Below are 26,529 nucleotides of genomic sequence, written 5' to 3' on the forward strand. Positions count from 1 at the left end.
TCAGCGTAGATTTATACGCTGTAGAAGACAGTTGACGAATCCTCGCTGCTTGATTCCTCCTGGGATCTTGTCAGCAGTGAGTTGTCGCCAGTCTTCTCTGCCTGCTCATTCTCCATGTGGCACCGCTGGGGTGGGTGCGATGCGCCAGGAGACTCCGCATGCAGCGAGCAGTGAAGCAGGCCCATCTCTGCCTGCTCATCCTCAACGTGGAATTGAGGCGATGGCGGTGAGCTGGGGGCATCGGTGAGGAGGGAGTTGCGGAGACGGCCCAGCACTGCCTGCTGAAGAATCTTCTGTACGACGAAGCGCTCGCGGCGCATGCAGGCTTGCACATGGGATGGCGTGTCCGGGATGATGTATGCAATGCAGGCCTTCGTGAGTAATACCACGTGCTGCACACGTCCACACACAGGAAAAAGATTTTCAGTTTCAGGATTTGCATGTAAAGGGTGCTTACGAAATAAAATATGGCAGCATCTCAAAGTGCTTTACATCTCAGGTCAACTATTCCGATGACCTGCAGCCTAGGGATACGATATTGTTACGTCGTTTTTCCCAATTAAATTAAGTAATTTGAGTGATTTTTTGAAAATTTGGCAAATTATACCGAGGCACTGACCCACAAAGGCCACTTTTTTGAATTATTTAATGGTTTTTTTAACATTCACTACGCAGCAGGCAACATTTATGATATACAGTTAATGCAACCACCGTATTCACCTGGGCAGCCGCAAATTACCGCAACAATCAGCAAACACTTACACTCGGCCATGTCACCACTACAAAGATTCCCTGTGTAGCCTTTCACAGACTGAGACAAGTGCATCTATGAAGGGTGGCACAGTGCCTGTGGGGGTGGTGTGCACCTTTATCTCGCCAGTGATGATTTTCACACACTTCATCAAGTACTCATTTTAAGACCGAATCAACTTAAGGGATGCCCAACACTGTTTCTAATATTTTCTACTGATGATGGCTGTGGCCAGGAATAGTACTCTGGCCACACAGGATTGGTAGCGCAGTTCACGAACAACTACGCAGCCGCTCCCCTTCCCACACGCCCACATGCTTACGTGTGACAAATGTCATCAACAACATGAATCATCTGCTGCATGATGACAGTGCGTATTGTATTACCACTATTATTTGTGATCTCAGAAATGATGTGCAATTGTGAGGTGTAATAGCATTACTGGCATTATCTGTAATGACCCATGGACAATGATCACGGTTTGCTCTGCTGACCTTAACAACTGCTCACAGATTAGTCTATTCGATGGTGCCGTAGTGTAAGGCTTTGCACACTTAGACTCGCAATCCAGAGGTCGCGGGTGTGAATTGATCTTTGATCGTGGCAGTGTAAACAATGGTGAAAGTTTTTTACATTCCACTGCCTCTTGTCCACCTAGCAGCGTAAATGGGGTACATCCAGTCAATTGGTAGGCTGAGTTTGGTGCTGTCCAGTGTGGCAACTCCCACCTCTTCCCAAGACGTCTGACCAGTGTTGAAGAGAAGTTCAAATACATCTTAAGGGTCCCTCTTGAGCTCCCAATAGCAGGGGCCCTTCTGCCATCAGTGACATGAGCAAGTGATTGGAGGGCTGTACCTTTATCTTTCAATGGGTCTATGAATATGTGTGAGTGTGCATGTTGATGTGTACCTGCATGGCAATGACAAAGGCCAGCTTTGCCATCAGTACTTGCCAGTACTTCTTGGTGACGGAGTAGGCGTGGGGATGATCCGGCGGGTAGCGATAACCTGAATATCTACACACGTACAATCACAACCACAAGCACGCATGGGCTATATTGAGCAAAGTGCCTCGAGAGTAGAGTTGGCGCTAAATGGAACAAGTATGGTTGTGCACAAACGGGGTATATGCGTTCAAAGCCCTTTTAAAAATCCGCTTCTGAAAGAGGGCCTTCCCACAACGTGCACCTTGTGGGGGCTATTTTGACCATGGTTCCCGGTGGTCCGTGCCAGGTTGGTGAATGCAGGGAGCACAGACAATGGAGAGTAATATAGCACAACTGTTAATTTTGCTGAACTACCCACTGCTGACAACCTAGCTCCACAGTCGCCTACAGCACCTGCATTGTGCGTGGTGATTATCAATCTGAGCACGAACGAGGCTCAAGCCTGCTTGACTTCCGGAGTCTAAGATCAGCTGTATTCGTGGTGATTTGGTCATAGTCAAGTAAGGTTATATTAAATATCGATCAATATGGTTATATTGCTTATAGTTGAGTATGCCAGCAATTCAAAAACGTTAGAGGAAAGGGTTGGTAGATCGCATCAATTTCTAACTAACTGTGCTGTGAGGTGACCAGAAGATGGCTGTAGAGCAAGTGGTTTCATGAACTTGTCCGTGTGGACCTTTAAGCTTCTCATTATCATGGGTTCTCCAGGACCTCTTATTGCATCCCACATGCATAAAACCACCTTCAATTGGAATCCCAATGCACTTTCTTCATGAAAAGGGATCTTGAGACTCAATTAAGCAGTCTTGGATAGATAGATAAATAACATTACTGTTTAACACGTAGGCTTTCGCGACCAATATTATTCATAATCAACGTTTTTGGGTTTAGATCGCGTTATTTATAAATGTGTCGTAATCCTCCACCACCCGATGATGCTGGATGCAATTACCAGCGAAAACGTCGTACTCAAATTGTAAATGTTGTGGTTTCACGCTTCAACACACCGGTGGGCTAAAGCAGTGAACTAATTGTCCTTTGTCAACGTGACACTTTTTTACTGATTGGCCGTGTCGGGTGGTGGAGGGTTATGACACATTTATAAATAACGCGATCTAAACCCAAAACGTTGATTATAAATAACATTACTCTTTAGCAAGGTAACAATGAGCTAGAATTTATATCAATCTATTATTATATTTCTCTAAGTGGGACTTTGGTTGTGAAGCCATCCCACCCCTACCCACTGCTCCCCCCTCCAATTCCCCCCACCCCCTGTACAGTCCCCGCCCACCACGCACACTCCTCCCCCAACCCTACCACAACCCCTTACTACCCAACAAAGCCAAATTCTGTGTGCAGGGTAAGGGGCAGGGCCTAAACAAAGGTGGGGCTTAGGGGAGGTGTGGGTCTTAAAAAGGAAAGTCACGGAGTGAAAAGAGGAAGAGAACGAGCCTAATCAGGAAGGGGCGGAGCCAGGAGGAAACCGCACCCAGAAGGATGTCGCATCTACCTGGACAACAACATCCAGAGATCGCTGCATCACATTCGCAGGGACGGCGGCACCCCCTGAAAGCTGGACATGACACTGAATGGCACAAACCTGCAAGTTGTGTGGATTGCTGGATCAAACCAGGCTGGCAGGATATTGGGATGATTTTGCTCCTTGAAGTCACTGATCTTGAAAATTGAAAGGCTGTCCTCCGTGTACCCATGCATTGTAGGCGAACCTGAGCCATACTCTGCTGAGTATCCATAATAATACACCAGGCGTGGGATGATGTCCGTTGTGAACGCCAAGATGCATGACTGTGGAATTAGCATACGGAGACACAGCGATAGCAGTCACTTAGCATGCAATGATTTTACCAAGGCTTCTGAACATCTCACCTTGGCAATTAAATTAATTTTCACAAATACAATTTGGGGGGTTGCTGCCAGAGTGTAATGGTTGGCATAAGGACTTGCAATCTGGCAGTCATCAGCTCAGTCTCCTGACACAACAGTTGAAGCAATGGATCATTTTCTTAAATCTCCCCCACCTCTGTCCAATTAGCAATATAATGGGTTCATCACTGTTTTAGCGCAGGTAATTCCACATCTTACAACATGTCTGGTCATCATGGAAGAGTAGGCCAAATACCGTGTACAGGGGTTCTCTAGAGCTACCTTGAGTTAAGGCCCTTCTGCCAGCAGTGGCATGAGCAAGCAATTGCAGGGCTATACCTTTTGCGATTTTGGGAGAGAGTGGATGGGAGCGGTGGTGCAGTGATTCGTGCACTGCACTTTGAATCCAGCACACATGCAATTGACTTCCAGCTACAGCTAACATCAGTGACGAGTGATACCCGAACCGCTCATGGTCCCCCACTCCACCTCTTTTCAAGCCTGCTATGACCAGAATAGTGAAGTATGGTAAAAAGAACCCACACAGCTAACATGTTATGTCACTCACAGGATGGGATATTGAGCGAGCAGACAATCTGGCGACTTACATTGGTGACGACGGAGAGGATGGCCACGATACTCAGAATGTCGGCCCAGGCTCCAATTCCACTTGCTCGCGAAACCACAGGCCTCCTCATCTTTGTTACGAGCTTCCACGCGTCTACCCGCACTTCAATGATGTTGTTGAGCAGTGCGAGCAATGGCGCAAGTGGAAATGATGCCACGAAGAGAGTGACAAAACCGAATTGGATAACTGGGGGTATATTTTGAGAAGGGGTAGGGTGGCAAAGATAGGATGATGAGTGAAACAGGATATAGACATACACTCTTAGTGCTCTTATGCTGTAATTACTTTAAGCAAATAAAACACGTTTTAAATGCATTGAATGTGTTTTTAGTCAAAGGAGCCCCCAAAATATGATCACATTTTCATATCATTTGTTCACAAAATTCTCGTGTCCATTACAATGGCCACTGAGATGCGACCAGCCACTACCATCTTTAATGCTAAGCTCTGATTCACCCGGGTTTATTTTGCAGCATTTTCCACCACTAGGTGGCTATAATGACTAGATCACATCCTGTATTGAGGACTCCATTACCTGTACCACACATTTTTAGGCATATGCACTGTGGCTGAAATTCCAACAAATCACAGCAGTTAACCACAGTGGACATGATGCACAAGAGTTTTTAATAAATAGTATGGGGAGAAACGTCAACCCAAGCTGACCAACGTAGCTGCATTGGTTAGCAGACAAGAGGAGCAAATATGTGCTCCTATTGTTTCTAAAACTTAACTCTGTACATATGCACATACGCGCATGCTCATGTTGCAGTATATACATAGATTGATGCCTATGGCCAAATAACCAAGTATGCGTCAGATTTAATCAGATCACAGAAGTTAAGGAAAGCTGATCCTGGAAATTGGTTGGATGGGTGACCATGTGACAGTTGTGGGCTGCGGGGTTGTGAGCAGCAGAGAACGGTGCAGCAAATTACATTGTTGGATTGTACATTTAAGCTCTCACGTCTGTGCTCCCTGCCTTCAACAACCCGAAGTATGGGCAATATACCTCCCACAACTTGTGCGACAGATACACAAGGGGCCGTACACACGTGCCTATATAGTCAAATGATACCCAATTGTTTTTTTTGTAATAAAGTAAAACGCATAGACTCCGTAGTGTGATCCTCTGAGCTCATCGTACCCATCTCGAGGTATTCATCAAAAAGTCCAAGTGGGCTCTGGGGCTGTAGGTCCATGTCTTGCTCCCAGCGTGTGTAGACAGCCTCAGGCTTTCGCTTTGCCTGACGCTGGACCCACCAATTGTTGAACCATCTGGGGAATTGTGGAGGGAGGTACGCATGTGCAGACACAAAGACGCCCTTACACACGCGCATATTCATTCGTTCATTAACTCTAGGTTGGCTATTTCATAGCTTTACACTGCGTTTTCAGGTTGTACCATGTGAACATCCCAAGCACGTGGAGCGAAACGTCAAGACATGCCAAACAATATGCAATATGACACAAAACATGTCAGAGAGCTGTACAGAATAACTGCGAAAACCTAAGTAGTAGCTGTTTTTCATTTAGCCCGTTGTCAATCCACTACACTCTGTCAGTCATGGGAGTTGCTTGTCTAATATTATGAAACTAAGTAGCAAGCGTCTGATCGGAATAACGCATGATTACTACGAGGTGAACTTTGTCCAGTTGACTGGTGTTCACTGCTTAGTCGGTGCACACTGCTAACAAGCTGTCGACCTGAGTTTTATTCCCAGCCGTGGCTAACCTCAGTGGGGAGTGGTATCTGAATCAGTCCTGCGCACTAGCTTCACCAACCCGAACTGAACACAGTGGTGATGTATGGTCAGATAAGCCCCAAGACCCAACTGGCATGAGGCACCCCTCATTGGATTGATAGCACTGTACATGTACGTACTGTGCCCAAATGGTGCTAACAAGATATGCAAGGCAAAGTTGCTGACACACGAGATGATTATAATGAGTATATTTGGTGTTAGATTAAGGTGCCTACTTCTCCTGCTGCAGATTTGGATACCACACATCTTTGTGTTTTACAGTTTGATGCCTGGCCACGGTTAAGATTAATGGTGATTATCTGAGCCAGTCCTGAGCCTCCCCTAAGTCAAATCAGCCTTAATGAGTTCTTGGTGTGTTGAAGAACATCAACACTGGGGAAACAAGATGGCCGACCATGGTGCTGTGCCATGCTGTTAGTGAGCACCCCTTGGGTAATAACAACACTTGCTCCAACAGTCTGTGTAGGCTATATCAGGGATCTTTATCTCATGTGTTCTAGAACTGGGACGATTAGATGATTTATTGTTCAACTAAAAATTGTAATCGACTACTTATTTCATGATTGATTACACAGGCCCCTTTAAAATTGGCAATCGTCCAAACATTTTCCTTCAAGGTGGGGAAACCAACTGAAAGCCCTGCCCAGCGTGACGTGGATGGTGATGTCAGCTAGCCCCACCCATTACCTACCATCCATTGGCATACGTGGGAACAGAGATTATACTTCTTCTTTACAACCTTTGTTTTCCAATAATGTGAGTCATTGAACCGATAATTAATCTATCAGGTATAATCATAAATCTGGCCTGTCCTCGCTGAATGCGTTTTCACACAACACATTTTCACTGTAACACGGTTTTTCTATTTGGGGAAAACTTTTCACACAATGCGGAACGTGCCCATTATAATGCGGAACGCACATTGTTATACGCCGAACACGGCCATTATCATGCGTTCCTGAGCAGTCGACGATGAACTACTTTCTTGAGCTGCGTGGCTGAGCAGTATGATAAAGTATGCCTAGTGATACAGTAACACGGCAGCCTTCCCCGAGTTATTTATCCCACCATTGGATGACTGCAGGTTGATTTTACTGTGCAAATGTGATTAACTCAGTAATTCCTTGGTTTGCGCATTTTTGCTTCACGCAGAAATTTTCAGGAACGCATCTATCGCGTTAAACGAGGAAACGCTGTAATCAGACTTCACAGCTATCGTGTGTTCATGCAATACTTACGGGATGACGACCTCCTGAAAATTGCCAACCATCTGCTTCACTACCATGATGACAGTGAGTTGAGAAGTCAGTTCAAAGAGACAGCCTTCTGGGGGACACTGGAGGGGGGATGGGGTGGAGAATAGATTCAGGTTAAACACTGAAGATATTAAATATTGGGTAATACATATATGGATACCACACATCATTTCTAATGATCCTTTCACTTTCTCTTCTTCAGGGCAATTGCATACTGCAAAAGTGACGGCTCCATATGTTAGAGTGGACAGTGATTAAGAATATCAATATTCATCTTCTTGGTTCTTTCGGTAAAGTCACGTAGAATGGAAATAATAAAACATAATAAAATAAAATAAATCTCACCATGTTTTATTTCTATTATTTTATTATTTCCATTCTACGTGACTTTACCAAAAGAACCAAGAAGATGAATCCCTGCAGTCACGAAAGCTTTAAATCGAAATATCAATATTCTCCAGATTATAAGAAACACTGTCCCCCCTCCCCCCATTTATTTTAAATAAAGAAAATGGTGGCGCATCTGATGCTTCATTTGTTGACCTTCGCCCACACATCAGGTGAGTTTAATTCCAGAGCATCTTCTAATTGAAAAAGTATCGTAAAACATGAAATTAAGTTGGTAGAAAACACAGAGGCACTTATATAATAAGCTGTATTCTCTATCCTTTATTTGTATTGTTTTTGATAGGATATCAATAAATGGATCGCCCTCGTGACGAATTTCTGCAAATCTGCAGCAGGAGAAGTAGGCACCTTAATCTAACACCAAATATACTCATTGTAAACATCTCATGTGTCAGCAACTCTGCCTTCAAACAGAAACATGAGCAACAGGTGCACATTTTGGGCAATGGACTTCCGAGCATAGAGTGATTGCAAATACTCAGGGTGACTGAATGGCAATTATGTAAATGTTAAACTACGTGTCATTAACAGTCTTAATGACATTGATTTCACGTGTGCACAACGCAATGCTGCTTAATTCCTTACTCCAGAATTCGTTCTTGATATCATATTCCGGGGCCATTCTTTAACACAACGTGCTCCACTGCGCCACAGTGAGTCATAGGTAGTGGCTAAACATATCCTTTAGGGGGCTGAAATACTGTACATTTTTTAGGATGATCAAATATATTATTTTAAATAAATGGCGTTGTTTGATAACTACGATATAGAAATGAAAATGTCCAATGAGAGACCACAAGGGTACTACTTGCAAAGTATGTGATAAACGAACACCCCCAAGGTAACTGGATTACCAATTGCATCAGTCTAACACGTGTTCTGCTCGTGGTGACCTCGTGCGCTCTCAAGTCTGGTTTTGTAAACTTTTTTACACCGGAGATTGTGTTAATGCTAGAGTTGGTGACTTCGATGTGAAGGCAATAAGGCATATTAGAGTTCCAAAAGAAAGAGTCTTTATTTCGACATTTCACCAACAGCACGGTGTGAAGACAATTGTTGGAGAAAATATCAACTATAAAAATAAAACGTAAAAATGTTGTACAAACAGCCTAGACAAGACAGGGCCAGCCCCTCGGATCTACACACCTCCTCGATTCTCCAATTTCCAAAGTAAGTGTAGCTTCCGGGGAAACCGGTGAATTTCCCTTTGAAGAATGCAATGTAGAAAGACGCCGAGTAGAAGTTGACGAACTGAAATAAGAATTTCTTGAGTGTCAGCCGATACTCATATTCTCCTTGCGTCTTGGGCATCTCTGTGGGTGTGACACAAAGGCACACATGGACACAAACATCAAACAGGGCAATCGGTTTTGATGTTACTTATATAGTTTCCGGCACACAGGCTAGAAAAAGCCATTGATAATGATGCCGCATTGAGGAATAGCAACATCTCACAATGTGACGTCTTTTGATATCTATTACAATGCATTTGAAGATCAAAAGTGATTTTCAAAGATGCTGCTCGGGAATGAGTGACAGTGGACAAGTTGTTTAACAGGTGTTGTTCACCACATTCGCCCTGTGGAGTGTCCTTCAGTCTCCATTTGAAATTAAGCGATTTACACTGTCCGTATGATGATTTTCAAATGTCTTAAAGGTATATATTAGTCATTCTCATGGGTCATCTTTCAGAGGAGGTGCAGGCTTCAACATGGATACCGTGCAGGATAAATGACTATTAAAGGGCTCAATAGAGGGCAACTTGAGCAACACAAGCAGATATCTAACAGCTGGCTAGAAGGTAGCAATGCAGCAGTGAGGGTCAGCCCACATTTACATTCAGTGATTAAATGCATCGAGAGGTGAAATCAGAGTGCCAAGTTGGCACCATTGAGATCCTGGGTTCAAATCCAGGCAGCGGCCTCTGGTAACATGTGTTCTCAAGTGCAGTGAATTTATGGCTTCAGGACGATTACTAATGATGGCATATACATCTGTAACATAATACATTTGGTTCCTCACTTAAATTGGTGAAATTCTAGTTGTGAGATTGGGCAGTTTGACTGTTACGAGATGAACATTATATTCCGTGGCAGGGTGGATTGAAAAGTGCTTCCCTGGAATGTGTGAACCAGAGTTCACTTAAATGAAGGGTCTGAGAGGTAGCTCAGTGATATTCACTTCTAGGGTCATTTCATAACATTAAGGGTTGCACTGGTCTACAAGAGATCCCATTGGATACTTCATCTCAAGACACGATTCTGATAGCCCAATCGGAATGAAACTGGAGGAAAAATGTAACAAAGTTTTGACAAAAACAGGAAGTAGTTGAACATGTGACTGGATGATGCACTGATGCTGCTATTCATGGCCCAAGGTTAAAATCATGATGACATTTTTACAGCGACATTATTTACCACGCACAACATTTATCCAAGCTTCAAATTTACATGTGTTCTCTGGCGGCGTGTAATAAAATAAACATATGCAAACCGAGATGGTGACGACACCTACCCAGATCAGTGAGGACGAGGGCCAGCTTGTCGTAACCTTTGTTGAGTAGTAATATGATTACGATGTTGAGGATGGAGGCCGTGATGGTGGTAACCATATCAGGCGTGAGCAGGACACCGATCACCTTGATCTCGGTCACATGTTTGGGGATACTCGAGGAGAGTATGCCGAAGACGGACAGGCGGTAAACTACCACACCCAAAATTGCAGCAACAATCAGGAGGATCTGCCAGTAACACAAGAAACACAGAGGTGGGTGAGATTGACAGTCTTGTAGCTCTTTTCCACTGAATAACCGAGCCGTGAGTTAGCTGTGCCGAGCTAACCTTGTGTGGCTCGGGAGGTGCCAGTTCGTTTGTCTACTGCAGAACCAAATGACTGGCAAAACGTTGTACTCAGATTGCAAATATTGTGGATTTGCTGTACTAGTAACGAATTGGCAAGTTCTGTTTACGTGAACAACTTTACTAATTGGCTGTGTCGGGTGGTGGCGGATTTAATGACACATTTATATATTTATGCGATCTAACCCAAAAAACCTATATTATGGATGATATTGGTTGCGAAAAGCCTACGTGTTAAACAGAACCTGAGCCGTTTCGCTAACATCACACACAATGAACGTGTAATGGTAACGTCACTTGGTCAATTGTAGAGAATGATGCAAGATTATGAAATAAACTACTATCCCTGGCCCTGCTGGACCTCGAGCCAGGTTCAGATGTCTTGTGAGGTCAGAGCTTTTCTGTTTGGTTCTCAGTTCAGCACAGCAAATAGCCAGTGGAAAACACCCTAACCATGAAAACACCATGCTGGCTGAGCTCGAATGTGCCAGTTGGAAAAAGGAGTATTGGATTCAGGGCCGGGATTCATGATGCTAAGGCTGAGACCAAAAGCCACAAGGCCAAGCTGAGGCCAAGGCTAGCAGCTTTTTAGGTCACAATCAGTGTCAAGGCCACTCAAGGTTGGGTGCTCTAGTATGAGGCCAGTGTTAAGGTCGGTACTTCTAAGCAAACTCCTCGGACTGAGGCCACACTCTCAAGGCCATGGAGCTGAGGACATGTTTTAATCTGGCCTTAAGGCCGAGGACTGGTCTCGAGAAACCCAAAACGAGGTTTTCAGGAGCAGGTGGATTACATGATACGGCCTTGGGCCACCTGGAGATATTTCAGGTGATTGATTGACAAAGGGCTGTAAGTTATATAATTATGCATGTATCTATACCCTCAATTGTAATCACTCAATGGATCACACAGGAGGAACAGCAGAGTTTGAGAGCGATTCTGACTGGTGGAGCACAGTGTGGAGTTTGGGATTGGGTCAAGTAAAAATATATATGTATAACCCGTATATGAATCCACCGCTAGATGATGGCCTCTCTAAACCTGTGCAGGTTGCCAGGGTTATTTTCCCACACTTCACCATGCACACCAGTACAGTTTGGTAAAAGATGGAAGCATCTGAATGCAGTTCTCTGTTGGCCACAAGGTAGCTCTGCAGTAGCCTACAGTCCATTGTGTGCATGATGGTTACCCATTCGTGCAGTACCCAGGCTCAAAACCTGCTTGGCCTCCAAGATGAGGCACATAGCAGGTGACTTGGCCAGAGCTCACTGGATCAGGAGAAGGAGTTCAATGGTGCTGTTGAGTTGGTGGACTCACCCAGAACAACACCACGATCCCGGAGAGGCAGTAACGGAACCTCAGTGTTCTCTTAGGCATATGAGGCTCCTCCTTCTGCACTCACAATGCACGGACACAGACGGAAATGCATTTGTATATAGATTAGTCTGTCAGAGTGACCAATGTTAGTGTGAGCCATTAAGGTTGACTGATGAACCATTGTTTGTTTTCCCCACTTAGTTAAGCATGGCTCTGATGTCTGAGAGTTGAGCTGCCAGCGCTGAGATTCCTTGGTTTGAATCCAGGCAACTGCCTCCAAATAAACGAAGTAGTAAGCCGATAAGCCTGGTCACCAATATTACATTTGTTTATTTTCTTAATTTGGCCAAATTTCACCTTTCAGAATTAAAAAAGATCAGTTTGACCATCATGAACATTTTTTTTGTAGCAGGAATGATGGGAAAGGGCCACCCTCTAGTGTGTGTTCACTTGAAGGGATCTTAGAAGTAATTCTGTAACATCTGTTTCAGCAGACCTTTCCATAACATAGAGTTCCCAATGGACATTATTTCATAACGATGCCGATAGGACGTTCGGGATAATATTGGGAGGAAAACACAATTGTGCAAAGGCCAACAAATATGTAGAAGAAAAACGAGGAAAGCAGTGAACAGTTACACATGCAACAAGTACAAAACAGAGGTATGTGTGTGCAATGAGGTAGTTGCCGTGGTGACGGCAGAAAGCATTACCATGGTGATGATGTTACATTTCGTAGTCGTGCAGTGAGCCAGGTACTCCGGTCGGATGGGGTCTCCCTCCTCCGCCGCTGCCGTCAGGTCCCAGCGGTACGCGAGCGACGCCTGGCGTCGCTTCCAAAATTCCAGGAACACTGTGGCTGTTGTCACACGCCACACGGGGAGGATTACTTTGAAAAGTAATTTGACTATCGATTGCTCAAGGGTTCAAAAGTTACCTAATGTAGTCTGTTAAATGTCATTTTCAAAGTAACTTCATTAGTACTTTTTTTCTTCTTTCATAAATACCTTTATTGGATTTTTTTAGTACATTTCCACAATTTTTTCCCACTTGCACTATGAGTGGCATGGCATGAGATTGAGTTTTCTTTTGGATCTCTAACAGAGCAGTGTTGCTCTTTGTGTTACAAAACGTTACACAAGAGAATGTCACAGAGCTACTTCTGTGATCTCTGATCCACACAGTCGGGGTAGCTCTTTCCCAACTGCTTTGCCACGGAGAGTAGCGTTTGTTACGTGATAGTCATATTCTTAGGTTTTTTTTTCTCGGTAAAATCACGTAGGTAAAAAAAAATAGAAATAAAATTATAATTCACGACGTTTCGGAGGCAACACAAGTCTCCGTCATCAGGTGGGACCGTCACAGCTAAATTTATTGTATCAAGTGAGGAAAAATCCAACAGACAAGCTCTTAAATACGTGATAGTCAAGCTAACATTTTTAATCTCAGAGCTGGAATGTAGCCTAATTAAGTACAGAACCAAATGTAACATTATGGATTTCTTTTTTATTTGTTGTGCAGATATCGGTGACTGAGTTGAGACCATCATCTCACTGTAATTGAGAAATTGAGAAACTGGTTTAATCGCAGGTGGCCACTTTCATTCCAACACAGAATCTCAGCGGTAGCAACGCAGCACTCTGAACTCTGAGCCACCTGGCCACTTTGTATTTTTCATGGAATCGCCTTGGGGTAGCGCAATTCGTTGCTTGTTGCAGAGGTTCGTGGTTCAAATTCTGTGGCTGCCCTGATTAATATTGCCGGTGTATTAATTATACAAAAAATACACACCATCTGCTTCACAGTGGACATTAAATATTCTCGGTTATCATTCTTAAGAGTAGGACAATGTGTGCCTGTCATGGTCCAAATTTGCCCTCATTGAGCAGTGGGTTCATAATAGGACTGTCAGGATCACAGCATTGAACATTGCAAGACATGATGGTTTATTGTTGTACGTGTGTATGTTGAACTTCTTTCACACTGGACGTGGCCAAATGTGCTCATCATCATTGCATACATGTTGATACTTGTCATTGTGTCTGGACAATGTGTTCCAATGCTTCGCATCACTTACCCCAAAGTCCCATGAAAATTGCGAAGAATATGGTAACCGGATTTTCATATATGTGTGAAGTCTGCAACGGCACAATCAGAGGTGTTAGTCACAAACAAACCTTAAATCTTAGCATCCGCGTCTTTTCAATATCAACAGCAGGAAAGTAACGATGCATCGATTGATTTTTCAGCTAAACTAGATTAATCACTCATGAAACATCCATTAAATTGTGGAGGTGAGAATGTTCTGCAATGTCTGATATTATAGCTCTATTCATGTAGCAAACAAATCTGCATGACAAAGAGCAAAATAGGAAATGGGCAGTTCCCTGATTGTGGACATACATTTCAGACACTTTAAAGTGAATAATCATTATTTGGGCATGACATGTCAACTAATTAGCACTGAAATTCAGATTTAAAAAATACTTTGTCCACTTGTATTGATCGTGGAGAAATACTCATGAAATACATCGTGCCGGATTTACTCAGACAAAGTAACTTTTGTATTCCCGCTGGGATGTGACGGTGCATTCATTTTCATGTATTTGTCAAACCATCGACTTAGTCCATTAAAATGCCCTATTTGCTAAAACTATAACTAACTACCTTCAAAACAATCACACGTGTATTATTATAATCATTTTTTTAACACCCACACGAATGGCAGCATAGCGTTTAGCATGATGTGCTACAATCTAATGATCATGGTTGATGTTAATGATCCAATCTCAGCAACGTGAGTTCGTTTTGTGATAATGATGCACAGCACCAATAACCAATAAGTATCCTTATTTAGAGTGACCATGGATGGTGTATTTGTGTGATACCTTCACAGTCTCGCAGGTTTCATTTAGCCTCCAAAAGGTGCATTTTTGGTCACACTGAGGACACATGACCAGGGATCCTCCGATGGTGTTGTTGCATATTTCTCCACTGCAAAACATAGACACGCACGAACATAAACACACTAATGGGCATAGTACACTTGGATGAGAAATATTATTTGCCTATAGGTCATGCCGCCTTTGAATGTGTCTTAGCCTCCCTTTAAACAAAGTCGGACTAAATGATGGGTGCTAACGTCGAGCATTTTCCAAAGTAAAATTTATTTCCTGATGTTTGGTTATTATTTTCGTTGATATCAGTGGTGTAACATCTCTGTATGTATTTATTTACACGGGTGTTTACAGCCCTTCTATCAACCCACTGCTGGCTGAGGGTCTCCCCCACACCTTGTGGGTCGTGGGGGCTATTTGGTTCTAGTCTCCCACATTGGTCAGTACGGGCTGAATATGGGAAGCGAAGACTCCAGACAGAGTACAGCAATATATTTCCTGCACTTCCTCCCCGCTGTCCGTCATGCAGCCCTGCAGAGTCTATGTGTGTAAGTGGATTATAAGGATACATTTCACATTTAAACATTTTGGATTTGAAAAAATTGTGATTTTCGGATTATTTACAATTTGTAATGGTGTCCAATATATTCATGTTAACGAGAGTGACGCAACCCGATACCACGTGATACGTGTCGTCGTGAGAGTGACAGCACATTGGGAGATGTCATGTTTTCTGAGCAATCCAAAACAATGTTTAATTTTCCCCGGATTGTCCGAAATATTGTATCTAGGCTCGATTTTTTGGATTTACTTTTATATAAACAGAGGCATTTGGAACATATATACATATACAATATATTGAATGTTTGTACTGCATATGTATATAAACTGTGTAATGAGATTGTATATCTGTGCATATGTACATTTAGTGGTGAAATGTTAAAGATGTGGGCCTGCAATTGCTTGCTCATGCCACTACTGGTGGAAAGTCCTCCACTAAAGGATGCTCTAGATTGCCCCTCGAGAGGTTATTTGGCCTACTCGTCCATGCTGGCCAGACGTCTTGGACACTGTGTGAGTACCCACATTTTACCCCACCACATGTGAACTGCTAACTGCGGTGTCTCCATTTATACTGCTGAGCATACGTGGGAGAATTGAAGAAACCTAGCCATTATTTCAGCTGCCATGCCAGGCGATCGCACTGGAAATCTCTAAACTGCAATTCCAGTGATATAACTATTACACCATGGCAGCATCCCATGGGATTGTATATGTGTATACGCATGTCTCTGTATACTGTACGTGTATATGTACTTGTGTGTAGCCTTAGTAGGTGCTTGCTGATACTCATTTTCCAGTCTGTATTGCCATGCAGGAGATCTGTGTGAGTTCTACATCTGACACATGCGTGTACATGTGTGTGTGTGTTTGTATGCATTTGTCTGTATGCATGTCGGGCCAGTACCTAGTGATGTCACGGTCCTTGCTGAATACTCCAAATAAAAAGGAGATCAGGCCGACGATTGCAGCGAAGATCAGCATCTTTGTGTAGAAGCCGAGCCATGCAAAATAAAGCCCCACTTGCTCCCCGAAGTATGACCTGTGCCGACAAAATCACTCGCACACACAGCGCAAACATCACCAACCGCACATGGCACCAGCGGTGTAGCTATCGAATATGTAAGCAAGGACCATGGGCTGGAGGGGAATGTGAAGAGGAGGGAAGGCATGGGCAAATGCTATTCTGGAACTCTATTTCCCCAGCTGTCCATGCTATCAACTCCCAGCTAGTATTCAAGTCCAGCCTTAGGACCTTCCTGGACAGGGCACGTCCCTAAGAGGGACGTGCCCTGTGGTCGAGACTAAGAATGTTGTGGCAGTCAAGAGAAGGAATGCGTCTGAGAGGATGTGCACCACAGAGATTTTAGTAATGAAATCAGCATGTGTGCAGGAGCTGCATGGATCATTGCATCCGGAGACTGGGAGAGATGGTGAAGGCTTAGGGAAGTCTTCATCCAGCAGTGGATAGGGCATGAACCTACCGCACAAGGTCCAGAGGCTGCTCCTTGAAAGAGCGCCCGGCTCTCGCCCACTCCCGTCGCAGTGTGTTGCGGTCGCCCAGCGTGTTCGGGTTCTTGGTGGGATGAACACACTCACTCTGACATGGGGAACGCAGTTGTTAGTCACAAACACTGCATGGACATTCACAAATTACCAACTCCACCCCCCAAAACTCTGCCGTGGTGCTGCTGTGGTGTAATGGTGGAGCACACTGCACTGGACTTGCAAACCTAGAGGTCGTCCATTTTGATTTCATGGGAACGACAGTTAAAACAATGACCATGTTTCTTAATCACGCTGCTTCTGCCCACCAAGCAGTATAAATGGGTGCACCACAGTTAGTCTATTGGTTGGTCACGTGTTGTAGGATGAAGTGTGGGTAGTTCTAATTCTCCCAAAGACTTCTGTCCCACGTGAAATAGTCGGCCAAATACCCTTAAGAATGGCTCTCTCGAGTGCTCGTGGAGTCCCTTCATATGCATGTATATTGAACTTCTTTTACCACCGTATGTAGCCAACCATGCAAATCAGAGGTGTGTTTAGTGAGCTGGGGAACTTGGACACCTATGCGGCGCATCTCTGTGGGACACTAATCTTAAGTATATGGTAAGCTATAGACTATGCTGTAGCGGCCTATACAGGTATGCAATTCAGGTGTCGTACATGGGCCTCCCGTAGGGTGTCAGTGTGCCCTCCACCGCCTTCCCCCCAAACAACTTACGTCATGCAGTGGATAGGCCGCAGTATAGCAGCCATTTTCAATCATTTGGTTGATGTTTAATATGTTATTGCTGTCTTGTGTCATGGGGTTTTGCAGCATGTAGTGGACCTGTGTGAGCACACATGACACGCATGACAAACATCACATACATGACACATAGGGCTGGGTGAGCTATTATTTACTCACTCCACTCTGAAATGTTTCCCCCTCTACAACCACCACCAGCCTACACAGTTATAATGGGCTCCCAGCTCTTATTGGGTCCCCTACTCGGAAGGGTCCCAGAACGCCAAAAACCTGAAGTAGATATGGACCCATTTCAGTAAGTACAGAATCCATATTTCAAGGAGACATTTTCTCTATGCTTCCCATTCACAAAGGCAATTTATTCAAAGTACAATACTATCAAAACCCCAAATGACCACAATATTGGCTCGACAGGATACCTGCTCACCAGGATCCAGGAACCATATCACCGGTAATCTGTCATTCTTTTGTTGTGCCGGGGAGAGTGATTGAGTGGGTGTGGTTATATAAATGAGGGCAGGACTTACAAAGGGAGGGGCTGCTAGCTCACCATATCTCCTGGTTAAGCATCCCAGAAATTTGGTAGCTTTCTCAACAGGGGGGCATATTACCACAACCCCTAAACCAGGGGTCGGCAACCTACGGCTCCGGAGCCGCATGCGGCTCTTTACGGGCTGCTTCTTGACGATGAGTACGTATGTACTCAGATGCATTGCGGCTCTTGAAATACTGAATTTTGTACCGAATTGGAAAGAAATGGCTCTTCTTGTTATTTTGGTTGCCGACCCCTGCCCTAAACCATAAATCAATGCATTCTTAAACCATAATGATTTACACCTCTAATCACATGTCACTGAGAGATCACGATGTTGCGATACAGAGCTAAAAATGTTAATTTAAATGATAAAAAACACAACAAAACCCGATTAAATTCAAAGATGTTATTGCTAAAAAAACACCCCATTCTGGCATTACTATTGATGCAGCATTCGTGATACAAACGTACGATTTGGCTGCGCACAGCCGGTGGGATGAGGACGTCATGATCCTTTATAGGATAGAGGTCCTGCTGCGAACGCTGGAAGGGTGCCGTGAAATAGTCCGGTTGTTTGGGCACGGCTCCCGGGTTCAGGTGATGAATATTTCCCAGGTAGTGAAGAGGCCCACGGTCTGAGCCTGACGCCTGGGGGAGGTCACTCTCCTTGAGTGGCACCTGTTTGATTTAAAACGTATTAAATGCTTAGCCTCGAGCACATGGAATTATCATCAACAGCAAAAATCAGTCCACTAATGGATGAAGGTCTCCCCAAGTTGTTGCCATCTCTCAAAGTCCTATAATACAATTAACGTGCCAAAAGCCTCAACTGCATACCCCACCTACTCTTCAAGTTGTCCCACCAATTGCCACAATCATGAGCACACGCACATGGGCCAATCTTATCTCGCCATCTCTATGATATACATCCTCTTAGGAACGTTTTCTCCTTTGGCTGCCACCTCAATGTCATTTTCGGCCAGCAAACATCATCCCTTCAATATAATGTTGCTAATATATTTTTTCAAATGTACGTTTTTCTAATCCGTTAGTATATTTACGTCTCTCGATATCTCATAACGCCAGTGCTACAATTATTATCTTTGAACGTCATAAATTATAATCATCACCCTCACCATCATACTCTGTATCACATGCATGATCATCGCAAATATCACAACCATTATGAATCCTCACAAACATTATCATTATCACCATCATAATCACAATCATCACCACAATCATCATCACAATCATCAGCATCATCATTACAATGATCAGAATCTTGCCTGGATGTGGAGCATCTCGGCATAGGTGGTTAGTGGGTTCCATGGCGCATGTACTTTCACAAAGCTGGTGCGTCCGCTCACCGACTCCTAGTGGATGGCACAAAGTTCATCGTCAGACTCTAGATGAGTGCGTTTAGTTGTATTTATTAGACTTTGTTTGACGAGGTGAGAGCTCAAGGGAACAGGATGGTCTCAATTGCAAAAGTGTCCACGGCCGCGTGGATTTTCGTGCTTGTGTCACGTGTTGTTCGGACCTCGTGCCGATCAACGTGTGGCACAACCAAATGGCAAATTGTATAATGTACGTGCAGTTAGCGAACACTTATTACAACAGTATGAATAGCTGACATGCCACATTAACTTGGAGGCGGTTTATACCCTCCAGTGTAAATGGGTAAGCCACAATTAATCGATCTTAAGATTGTGCATGGTGGGGTAAAGTATGGTATTCGCTATCTCTTTCAAGACGTCTGGCAAGCATAGAAGAGTAGGCCAAATACCCTCCAGTGGGGATCTTTAGCGCTCCTACTCAAGTAATTTATGCCAGCAGTGATATTATGAAGCAATTACAGTCTTACACATTTTTATTTGTATACAGTGTCTGTCATCTTCTTGGTTCTTTCGGTAAAGTCACGTAGAAGGGAAGTAATAAAATAATAAAAATAAAATATAATAAAATAAAATAATTCTCACGACGTTTCGGCTACAACGCAAGCAGCCGTCTTCAGGTGAAGAATTATTTTATTTTATTATGTTTTATTTTTATTATTTTATTACTTCCCTTCTACGTGACTTTACCGAAAGAACCAAGAAGATGAATCCCTGCAGTCACGAAAGCTTTAAATCGAAAGTGTCTGTCGTCTATAGCAGAGAGACACGCAGGAAACTTACCTCCTTGGGTTCAATCTCGAGATGTAGCCCCATCTTCATCAGGCTTGCCTGATATTCGGTCCTCTTCTTCTGTCGAACAAAATTGACCATCGATGTTATACATTGTTCTCAGTTGTGTCACTGTGGGAGTCAAGTCAAGAGGTGAGGAAACTTCTTGAACTCTTACAGCGAGCAGAGCCTCACGTTGGAATCAATGAGAGAACGGCTCTGCAAAGTAGCATCATCACTGAACTGCTTCAGTCGGTGTCACTTCAGAAGACCTTAATAATATAAAAATGTACACAGCTCTTTGTCAATCAACTGTTTGAGTTCATCTTATTTGTTACAGGGAGGGTGCCACTTGGCTAGTTGCTTTGCTATTTTACAAGGGAGATCCATTGTGCGTGGGCACAGCAGCAACAAAATAAACACAAAAAACATCAGTATTGCAGAGAATGCGTACTGGTACTTCAGGAATATTGCACAACTAAAAAAGGCCTTAATGGTCACACACGTGAATCTGAAAAAAGTTCAAACAATATGAGCAAGTACAGGTGCAACTAAGCTCAGTGTTTTTGTTGAATAGGGACACAAATTGGGTGGTGAAGGGAGGGAACCCAGCTGCAGATGACTGGCAATGGTATTTCAGAAACGTTGAACAGCAATGCAGAAATATTTTTTTACCAAATAAAGTTTTAATAAATGGGATGTTTAATAGGAGTAAGATATGCCATGCCACTGCTTAGCCTTGAACTGAAGTAAAGCTACATTGCAGAGTTTATAGTGCAGTGCGCTAACCAGTGAACCAGCACTCCTCCATCGAGGCCTCACACAGGACTTAACAGTGCTGCTTTAAGGCAAATTCACAATAACATTGATCGGAGCTCAGAAATTAAGCAGTATGGAGCCTGGTTAATAATTGTGTAGTGACATGGGAGGGGAGGGGCTGCTGGGGGGGCTCTGGGACCCTGGGCGGCCCAGGCGTTTGGGCCCTTGGCGTCGGGTGCTGGGTTCCCAGGCGGTCCAGACGCTTAAGCCTCTTGGCGCCAGGCGTTGGGTTCCCAGGCGGCCCAGGCGCTTAAGCCTCTTGGCGCCACCAACGGGGGGGGGCTGTGTGTGCTCTGTGGGATATCTGGGGGCGCACACGGCCCCACCCATCGTTGGGGACTAGGCATAAAAGGGGAGCTCCCTGGACGATCAGGGCCAGTTGTAGCTCAAGACCCAAGACCAGCCATCTCAGGACCCTGGGACGCTGCGAGAGCCAGTGGTGGGACTCTGGAACTCCCGACTCTACGACCTTGTGAGGGCGAGTTCCAGAGCGTAGCCAGAGTAGTGTATCTAGGCTGTGGACCTAGGCTGTGTACCTAGGCTGTAACAGTATCAGGACTGTTGGAGTGTTGGACTGTTGGAGTGTTGGATTGTAATAAAGAAGTTACCTGTACAAGTGTCTCCGGAACCCATTACAATTGGATGGGTGGCAACCAGACCTTACAAGGCATTGTGATGTCAGGTGTGGCTGGGAGATGGTAGTGCTGGACATCACCCTTATTCCGGCATCCTCCCACAGCGTGCCAAACTCCCATTCATGGTATTGGTCAAATATCTCAATACAGGGCCCTTCTATAAGAGAATCTTGAGGCTCTTTGATTTTTATCCTGATTAAATAATTAGCACTGTTATAATAGTTTTCCATTTGGCAGTTAGAATGTGGATATTACATATATCCTGTAAGTTATCTGTCTGGGTGTCGGTGTGTGCAATATTAAAGTGGTGTATTTATTGAGGAGTTGGGGATGGAGTGTGATACGTAAAGATAATTGGTTGTTGTTCGCCAAAGCAGTGAGGCGTATGGTTCAGGGTGTGGATGTGCGAGTTGAGTGATGGGAGTCTAGCGTTCATTGAATAGCGTGGTCTGTAGTTGACGATACAATTTGATAAAGGATGTATACTGGATTTAAAGACGAGTATGGAGGTGGCAGGGTGACTCAGCGGTCAGAGAGCTGAGCTGGCACCACTGCGTCAAACCTGGGTTTAGAGGTGTGTGGTGTTGCACGTGGGGAGGGGGTGATAATGCTGGGTGCAGGAAGGTGGAACATTATTTGTAGGTTCCTCGTTCTCACCTGATTGTTGATGGCGTCCTGAGAATTGACCTCCTCATCGAACGCGAGGATGAAATCGATCCGACGGACTCCATCGCAAAAGGAGGCAGTGTCCTGCACGCAAACGCAAGCACACACATGAATATGAGATGTAATAGCTTACGCATGAAATGTATATTTATTCATAAGCTAATGATACATGTATCAGGACATAAGTTAATCTGCTATTTGTATGCAAGTTGTTTATTGCTATGATGATGTGCTTGTTTACCCAGGAAAACCTCAATGAGTTTACATTTCTATTTTCAAGGAGGGTCCTACCAAGTTCTGTTTTTATTACACGCTCTCATTTAACTCACTGTCTGTTGTTGTATCCTCAAATCTTGTAACTCGATTTTAACCCACTTACAAATATGGTATCGACTGCAAACTTGGTATACTTATGTCATACTGATGACAATACTATATTGGATCATAAAAAAATAAAAAAATATTTTTAACATTCTTTTTTATATGTTATGTTTCGACTTGGGTCTAATTGTCCACGGTCAACTGACGTTGGCTTTAATTGGCCACGGTCCCTTACGTTATGGCAAGCTTCGGGGCCACTTCCTGGAGTCATGGTGTTCTTCCATTACTAGTACATTTCATAAAAGCGTGTTTAAAAAAAAGTTGTTTAGAATATTACTTGTTTTGCAGTCGAGAACGAAGTTGCTCAGTTTAATTCCAATTGAATAATTTGCATGTATTTTTTCAGCATTGGTATGTTTGGCCAATACCAGTTACACTGTGTCATTTAGCTATGGGAGGAAACCAGAGACCTGGAGAAATGTGTACACAAAGCATCCAGCCCCTGTGCATTATTCAAAAACCATCAGTATTTTCTTAAGTGCATTGTGGTAATGTTATCTTAAACCACCATCAAAATAAAGTTGAGCAAATGTGACAGACTAACAGCAGCAGTGATGCAGTGATATGCAACTGTGGACCGGTGTCATCCTCATTCGGACTCATCAGCACAGTATAGTCACCAAAGCACACTGCTGCAAAGGCTGGACATCTATAAATGAGCAGCCATGTCTACACTTTGGGGCCCACTAGTTGGCGAATGCAAACAACTCAATCTGTAAATACCAGGAATCTCCCATCTTTGACATTAGCCAAGCTAATTTATAGGCTGTGCAAATCCACACTGTGCTGCATCGTACCTGGGCCAGGGTATATTGAGATGATGATGTCGAAAAGTCTTGCGGCACTGTTGAAGGTTGAGCCTGCTGCCTCTCCGCTCTCTCATTCATTCTCTCCACGAGCTCTGCATAGGTAATGTGGGGGTAGAGGGTTCGTTGTATTGGGGACAGGGGAGAGGGAGGTGCAGGGATGGGAATGTCGGTAAAGAACCGCACATGGTACTCATGCAAAACGCTTTCTCATAAATGTAGACGCTGATCCAGTATGAGTACACCTGTGGTATAAAGACGTGTTACTATTAGGCGACTTTTATCCCATTGAATATCGTACACTTTAAGCAAAGCCGTACCCAGCATGGTCAGACACAAACCAGGGCAAAAAATATTAGTTGGAATATGCAAAGTCATTTTTGCCCTGACAGCTTGTCAGCTTCCATTCTGCTAATTAAATACTTCCAAATTCAGCACATTGGAGCGTGATACATAATGCCTCATTTAATTTCAGTCTGAAAATACCTTCGGTGTACCTTTCAGCAAATAACCCAACTTATTCAGGACGTTCTTGCCAACTTTTATCAGTCGGGGGTGACGTTGCTAATTGAATAATTTAAGTAATTTATCAGCATTGAGATGTTTGGCCAATGCACATTACAGGATGGGTATGTCTAAGTTTTGTGAAGTAGGGTCATTGCCCAAAATGCCGCCTGTGATATGTTTATTTTTAAGGCTACATATACATAAAACAGGTTGCTATAGGCTGCAACAAAAGCCTGCAACGCGAGTTGGATTCCCATCCACTCTTTGGTTCTTTCGGTAAAGTCACGTATAAATAGAAAATAATAAATTAAATAATAGCATACGACGTTTCGATTGCAACACAAGCAATCATCATCAGGTATAAATGAAATAGAAAACAAACCTAGTATATATATTCTTGGTTCTTTCGGTAAAGTCACGTAGAAGGGAAATAATACAATTATATAAATATAAAAAATATTATTTCCTTCTACCTGACTTTACCGAAAGAACCAAGAATATGAATCCCTGCAGTCACGAAAGCTTTAAATCAAAACCTAGTATACTTAGAAATTGCAGCAGTCGTTTTTTGCGCAGGCTCCGTGCCACTAATTGACATGCTAATTTCTCTACCCCCCCCCTCTCTCTCTATTTAAGGCCTCGACACAGAGGCGTGGTTTCTCTGTGTGCCTATATATGTGTCTCTCTCTATGTATCTCTGTGTTATCTCTCTCTGCTTATACAGTATGTCTGTCTATATGTCTCCGGCTTTATGTTTTATCTCTCTCTCAAATTTAGCATTCTCTGGAAGAACGTAATCAACCAGGTAGGGTGTTGACTGTTATGTTAGCCGACTCTCTGTGTTGTATTGCATTATATTTCTAAGTATACTAGGTTTAAATTTTGATTTAAAGCTTTCGTGACTGCAGGGATTCATCTTCTTGGTTCTTTCGGTAAAGTCACGTAGAATGGAAATAATAAAATAACAAACATAAAACATAATACATTATTTTATTATATTTTATTATGTTCTTTCGGTAAAGTCACGTACAATGGAAATAATAAAACAATAAAAATTTCACAATTAAATATTTTATTATGTTTTATTTTTATTATTTTATTATTTCCATTCTACGTGACTTTACCGAAAGAACCGAGAAGATGAATCCCTGCAGTCACGAAAGCTTCAAATCGAATACAGCTCTTTGTCAATCCACTGCGAGAGCTTCCCCGTGACCACGCAGATCATGGTGGTTATTTGTCCACATTTCACCACTCTGGTTAATGTGGCTTGGTGAAGACGTATAGTATGTATAGTACAACCAATTTTGATGGACTGCCCTTTGCTGCCCACCATGTAGCCCGACACCACACTATAAGACCCCCTATCCTGGTTCAAACCCTGCTGAGCGTCCGATTAAAACACTGACGAGATTTCAATATTTAAAACTGGCCCAAAGCCCCGTCATAGCACGAACATTACACTTGACCTATCTCGACAAAGGTGGATATCATGAATATTCTTAGGTTTTTTTCGATAAAGTCACGTAGGTAAAAATTTTAAATTAATAAAAGTAAAATAAAAATAAAATAAAAATCACGACGTTTCGGAGGCAACACAAGCTCCCGTCTTCAGCTGCATCAAGTGATACAGCAATCGTGCTGTGACGGTTCCACCTGAAGACGGAAGCTTGTGTTGCCTCCGAAACGTCGTGATTTTTATTTTATTTTTTTATTTTACTTTTATTAATTTTAATTTTTTATCTACGTGACTTTACCGAAAAAACCTAAGAATATTAATCCTTGCAGCCACGAAAGCTTCAAATTTAGACATCATGAATCTTTGGTCGAATCTCAGGTTTTGTGAGTTAGAACTCGGGATAGTGACGTCACAGCAAACGGGTGTGACGTCACCTAAATATGGGCGTGGTCAAAAGCGTCCCCTCCCCCCGCTCCCCCCGACCTTGCTTCCCCCTCTCCGAGGCTACCCACAGCAACAAAAACACAAAAAAAAAATCACAAATGTACATTATGGAAGGATAAATGATTTTTAACAAAACTGCTCCTGTGCGGCCTTTTGCCAATCCACTGCTGGAGAGCCTCTTGACGATCGCACGAATCGTGTTGGTTATTTACACATACTAATTCACCATGCCGGTGAGCATGGGTTGGTAAAGGAAAAGAAGGAGCATTAACGTACAAACAAAAACGTATTTTACTAGAATTCCTTCTGCTTCCCATCATGTAGCCTGTAACACCTGGCACGCACGATCCAGGCTCAAACCTGCTTAACGTTAGATGGGAGATATCTGGCACATCCCCAGCAGTTTTGTCCATAGGCTCAACATTTAACACAAACACACGTCCATAACACTAACGTTCAACTTTACCTATCTCGACGAAGGCAGACATCGTGAATCTTTGATCTTTTCTCGAATTCAGAGTCAGAAGTCAGGAGGAGCTCCTCGCGTGCACAGCCAGCCAACGATAAGCTCCGTCCCAGA

The 26,529-nt window shown here is 43.5% G+C and overlaps 1 protein-coding gene across 1 annotated transcript; it reads right to left on the reverse strand.

The window, feature by feature from the left end:
• Nucleotides 1–26,518, reverse strand: LOC133354113 (anoctamin-5-like). Its single transcript, XM_061570696.1, has 21 exons — nucleotides 26,416–26,518; nucleotides 23,531–23,634; nucleotides 22,344–22,436; nucleotides 20,245–20,313; nucleotides 19,354–19,440; nucleotides 18,536–18,742; nucleotides 17,503–17,610; nucleotides 16,763–16,878; nucleotides 16,186–16,320; nucleotides 14,709–14,814; nucleotides 13,898–13,958; nucleotides 12,534–12,679; nucleotides 11,821–11,895; nucleotides 10,160–10,385; nucleotides 8,792–8,958; nucleotides 7,220–7,317; nucleotides 5,363–5,493; nucleotides 4,196–4,401; nucleotides 3,304–3,509; nucleotides 1,661–1,766; nucleotides 1–392 (listed from the first exon to the last, which is right to left on the reverse strand). Exons 1-21 carry the CDS (start codon nucleotides 26,435–26,437, stop codon nucleotides 12–14), a joined length of 2,850 nt encoding a protein of 949 aa, XP_061426680.1. The 5' UTR covers nucleotides 26,438–26,518; the 3' UTR covers nucleotides 1–11.
• Between the last annotated feature and the right edge of the window lie 11 nt (nucleotides 26,519–26,529).

Source organism: Lethenteron reissneri, chromosome 46, assembly GCF_015708825.2.
Source record: "Lethenteron reissneri isolate LAM-NWPU_2019-01 chromosome 46, ASM1570882v1, whole genome shotgun sequence".
NCBI classification, from domain to species: domain Eukaryota; kingdom Metazoa; phylum Chordata; class Hyperoartia; order Petromyzontiformes; family Petromyzontidae; genus Lethenteron; species Lethenteron reissneri.

Bases quoted from the DNA above. Each gene is read 5' to 3' on its own strand.
- LOC133354113 (XM_061570696.1), bottom strand. From the start codon at position 26,437: ATGTCTGCCTTCGTCGAGATAG. The intron at 23,635-26,415 runs GTAAAGTTGAAC...TTACCTATGCAG, and splicing joins GTCTGCCTTCGTCGAGATAG to AGCTCGTGGAGAGAATGAAT. The intron at 13,959-14,708 runs GTATCACACAAA...GTGCCGTTGCAG, and splicing joins AAACCTGCGAGACTGTGAAG to ACTTCACACATATATGAAAA.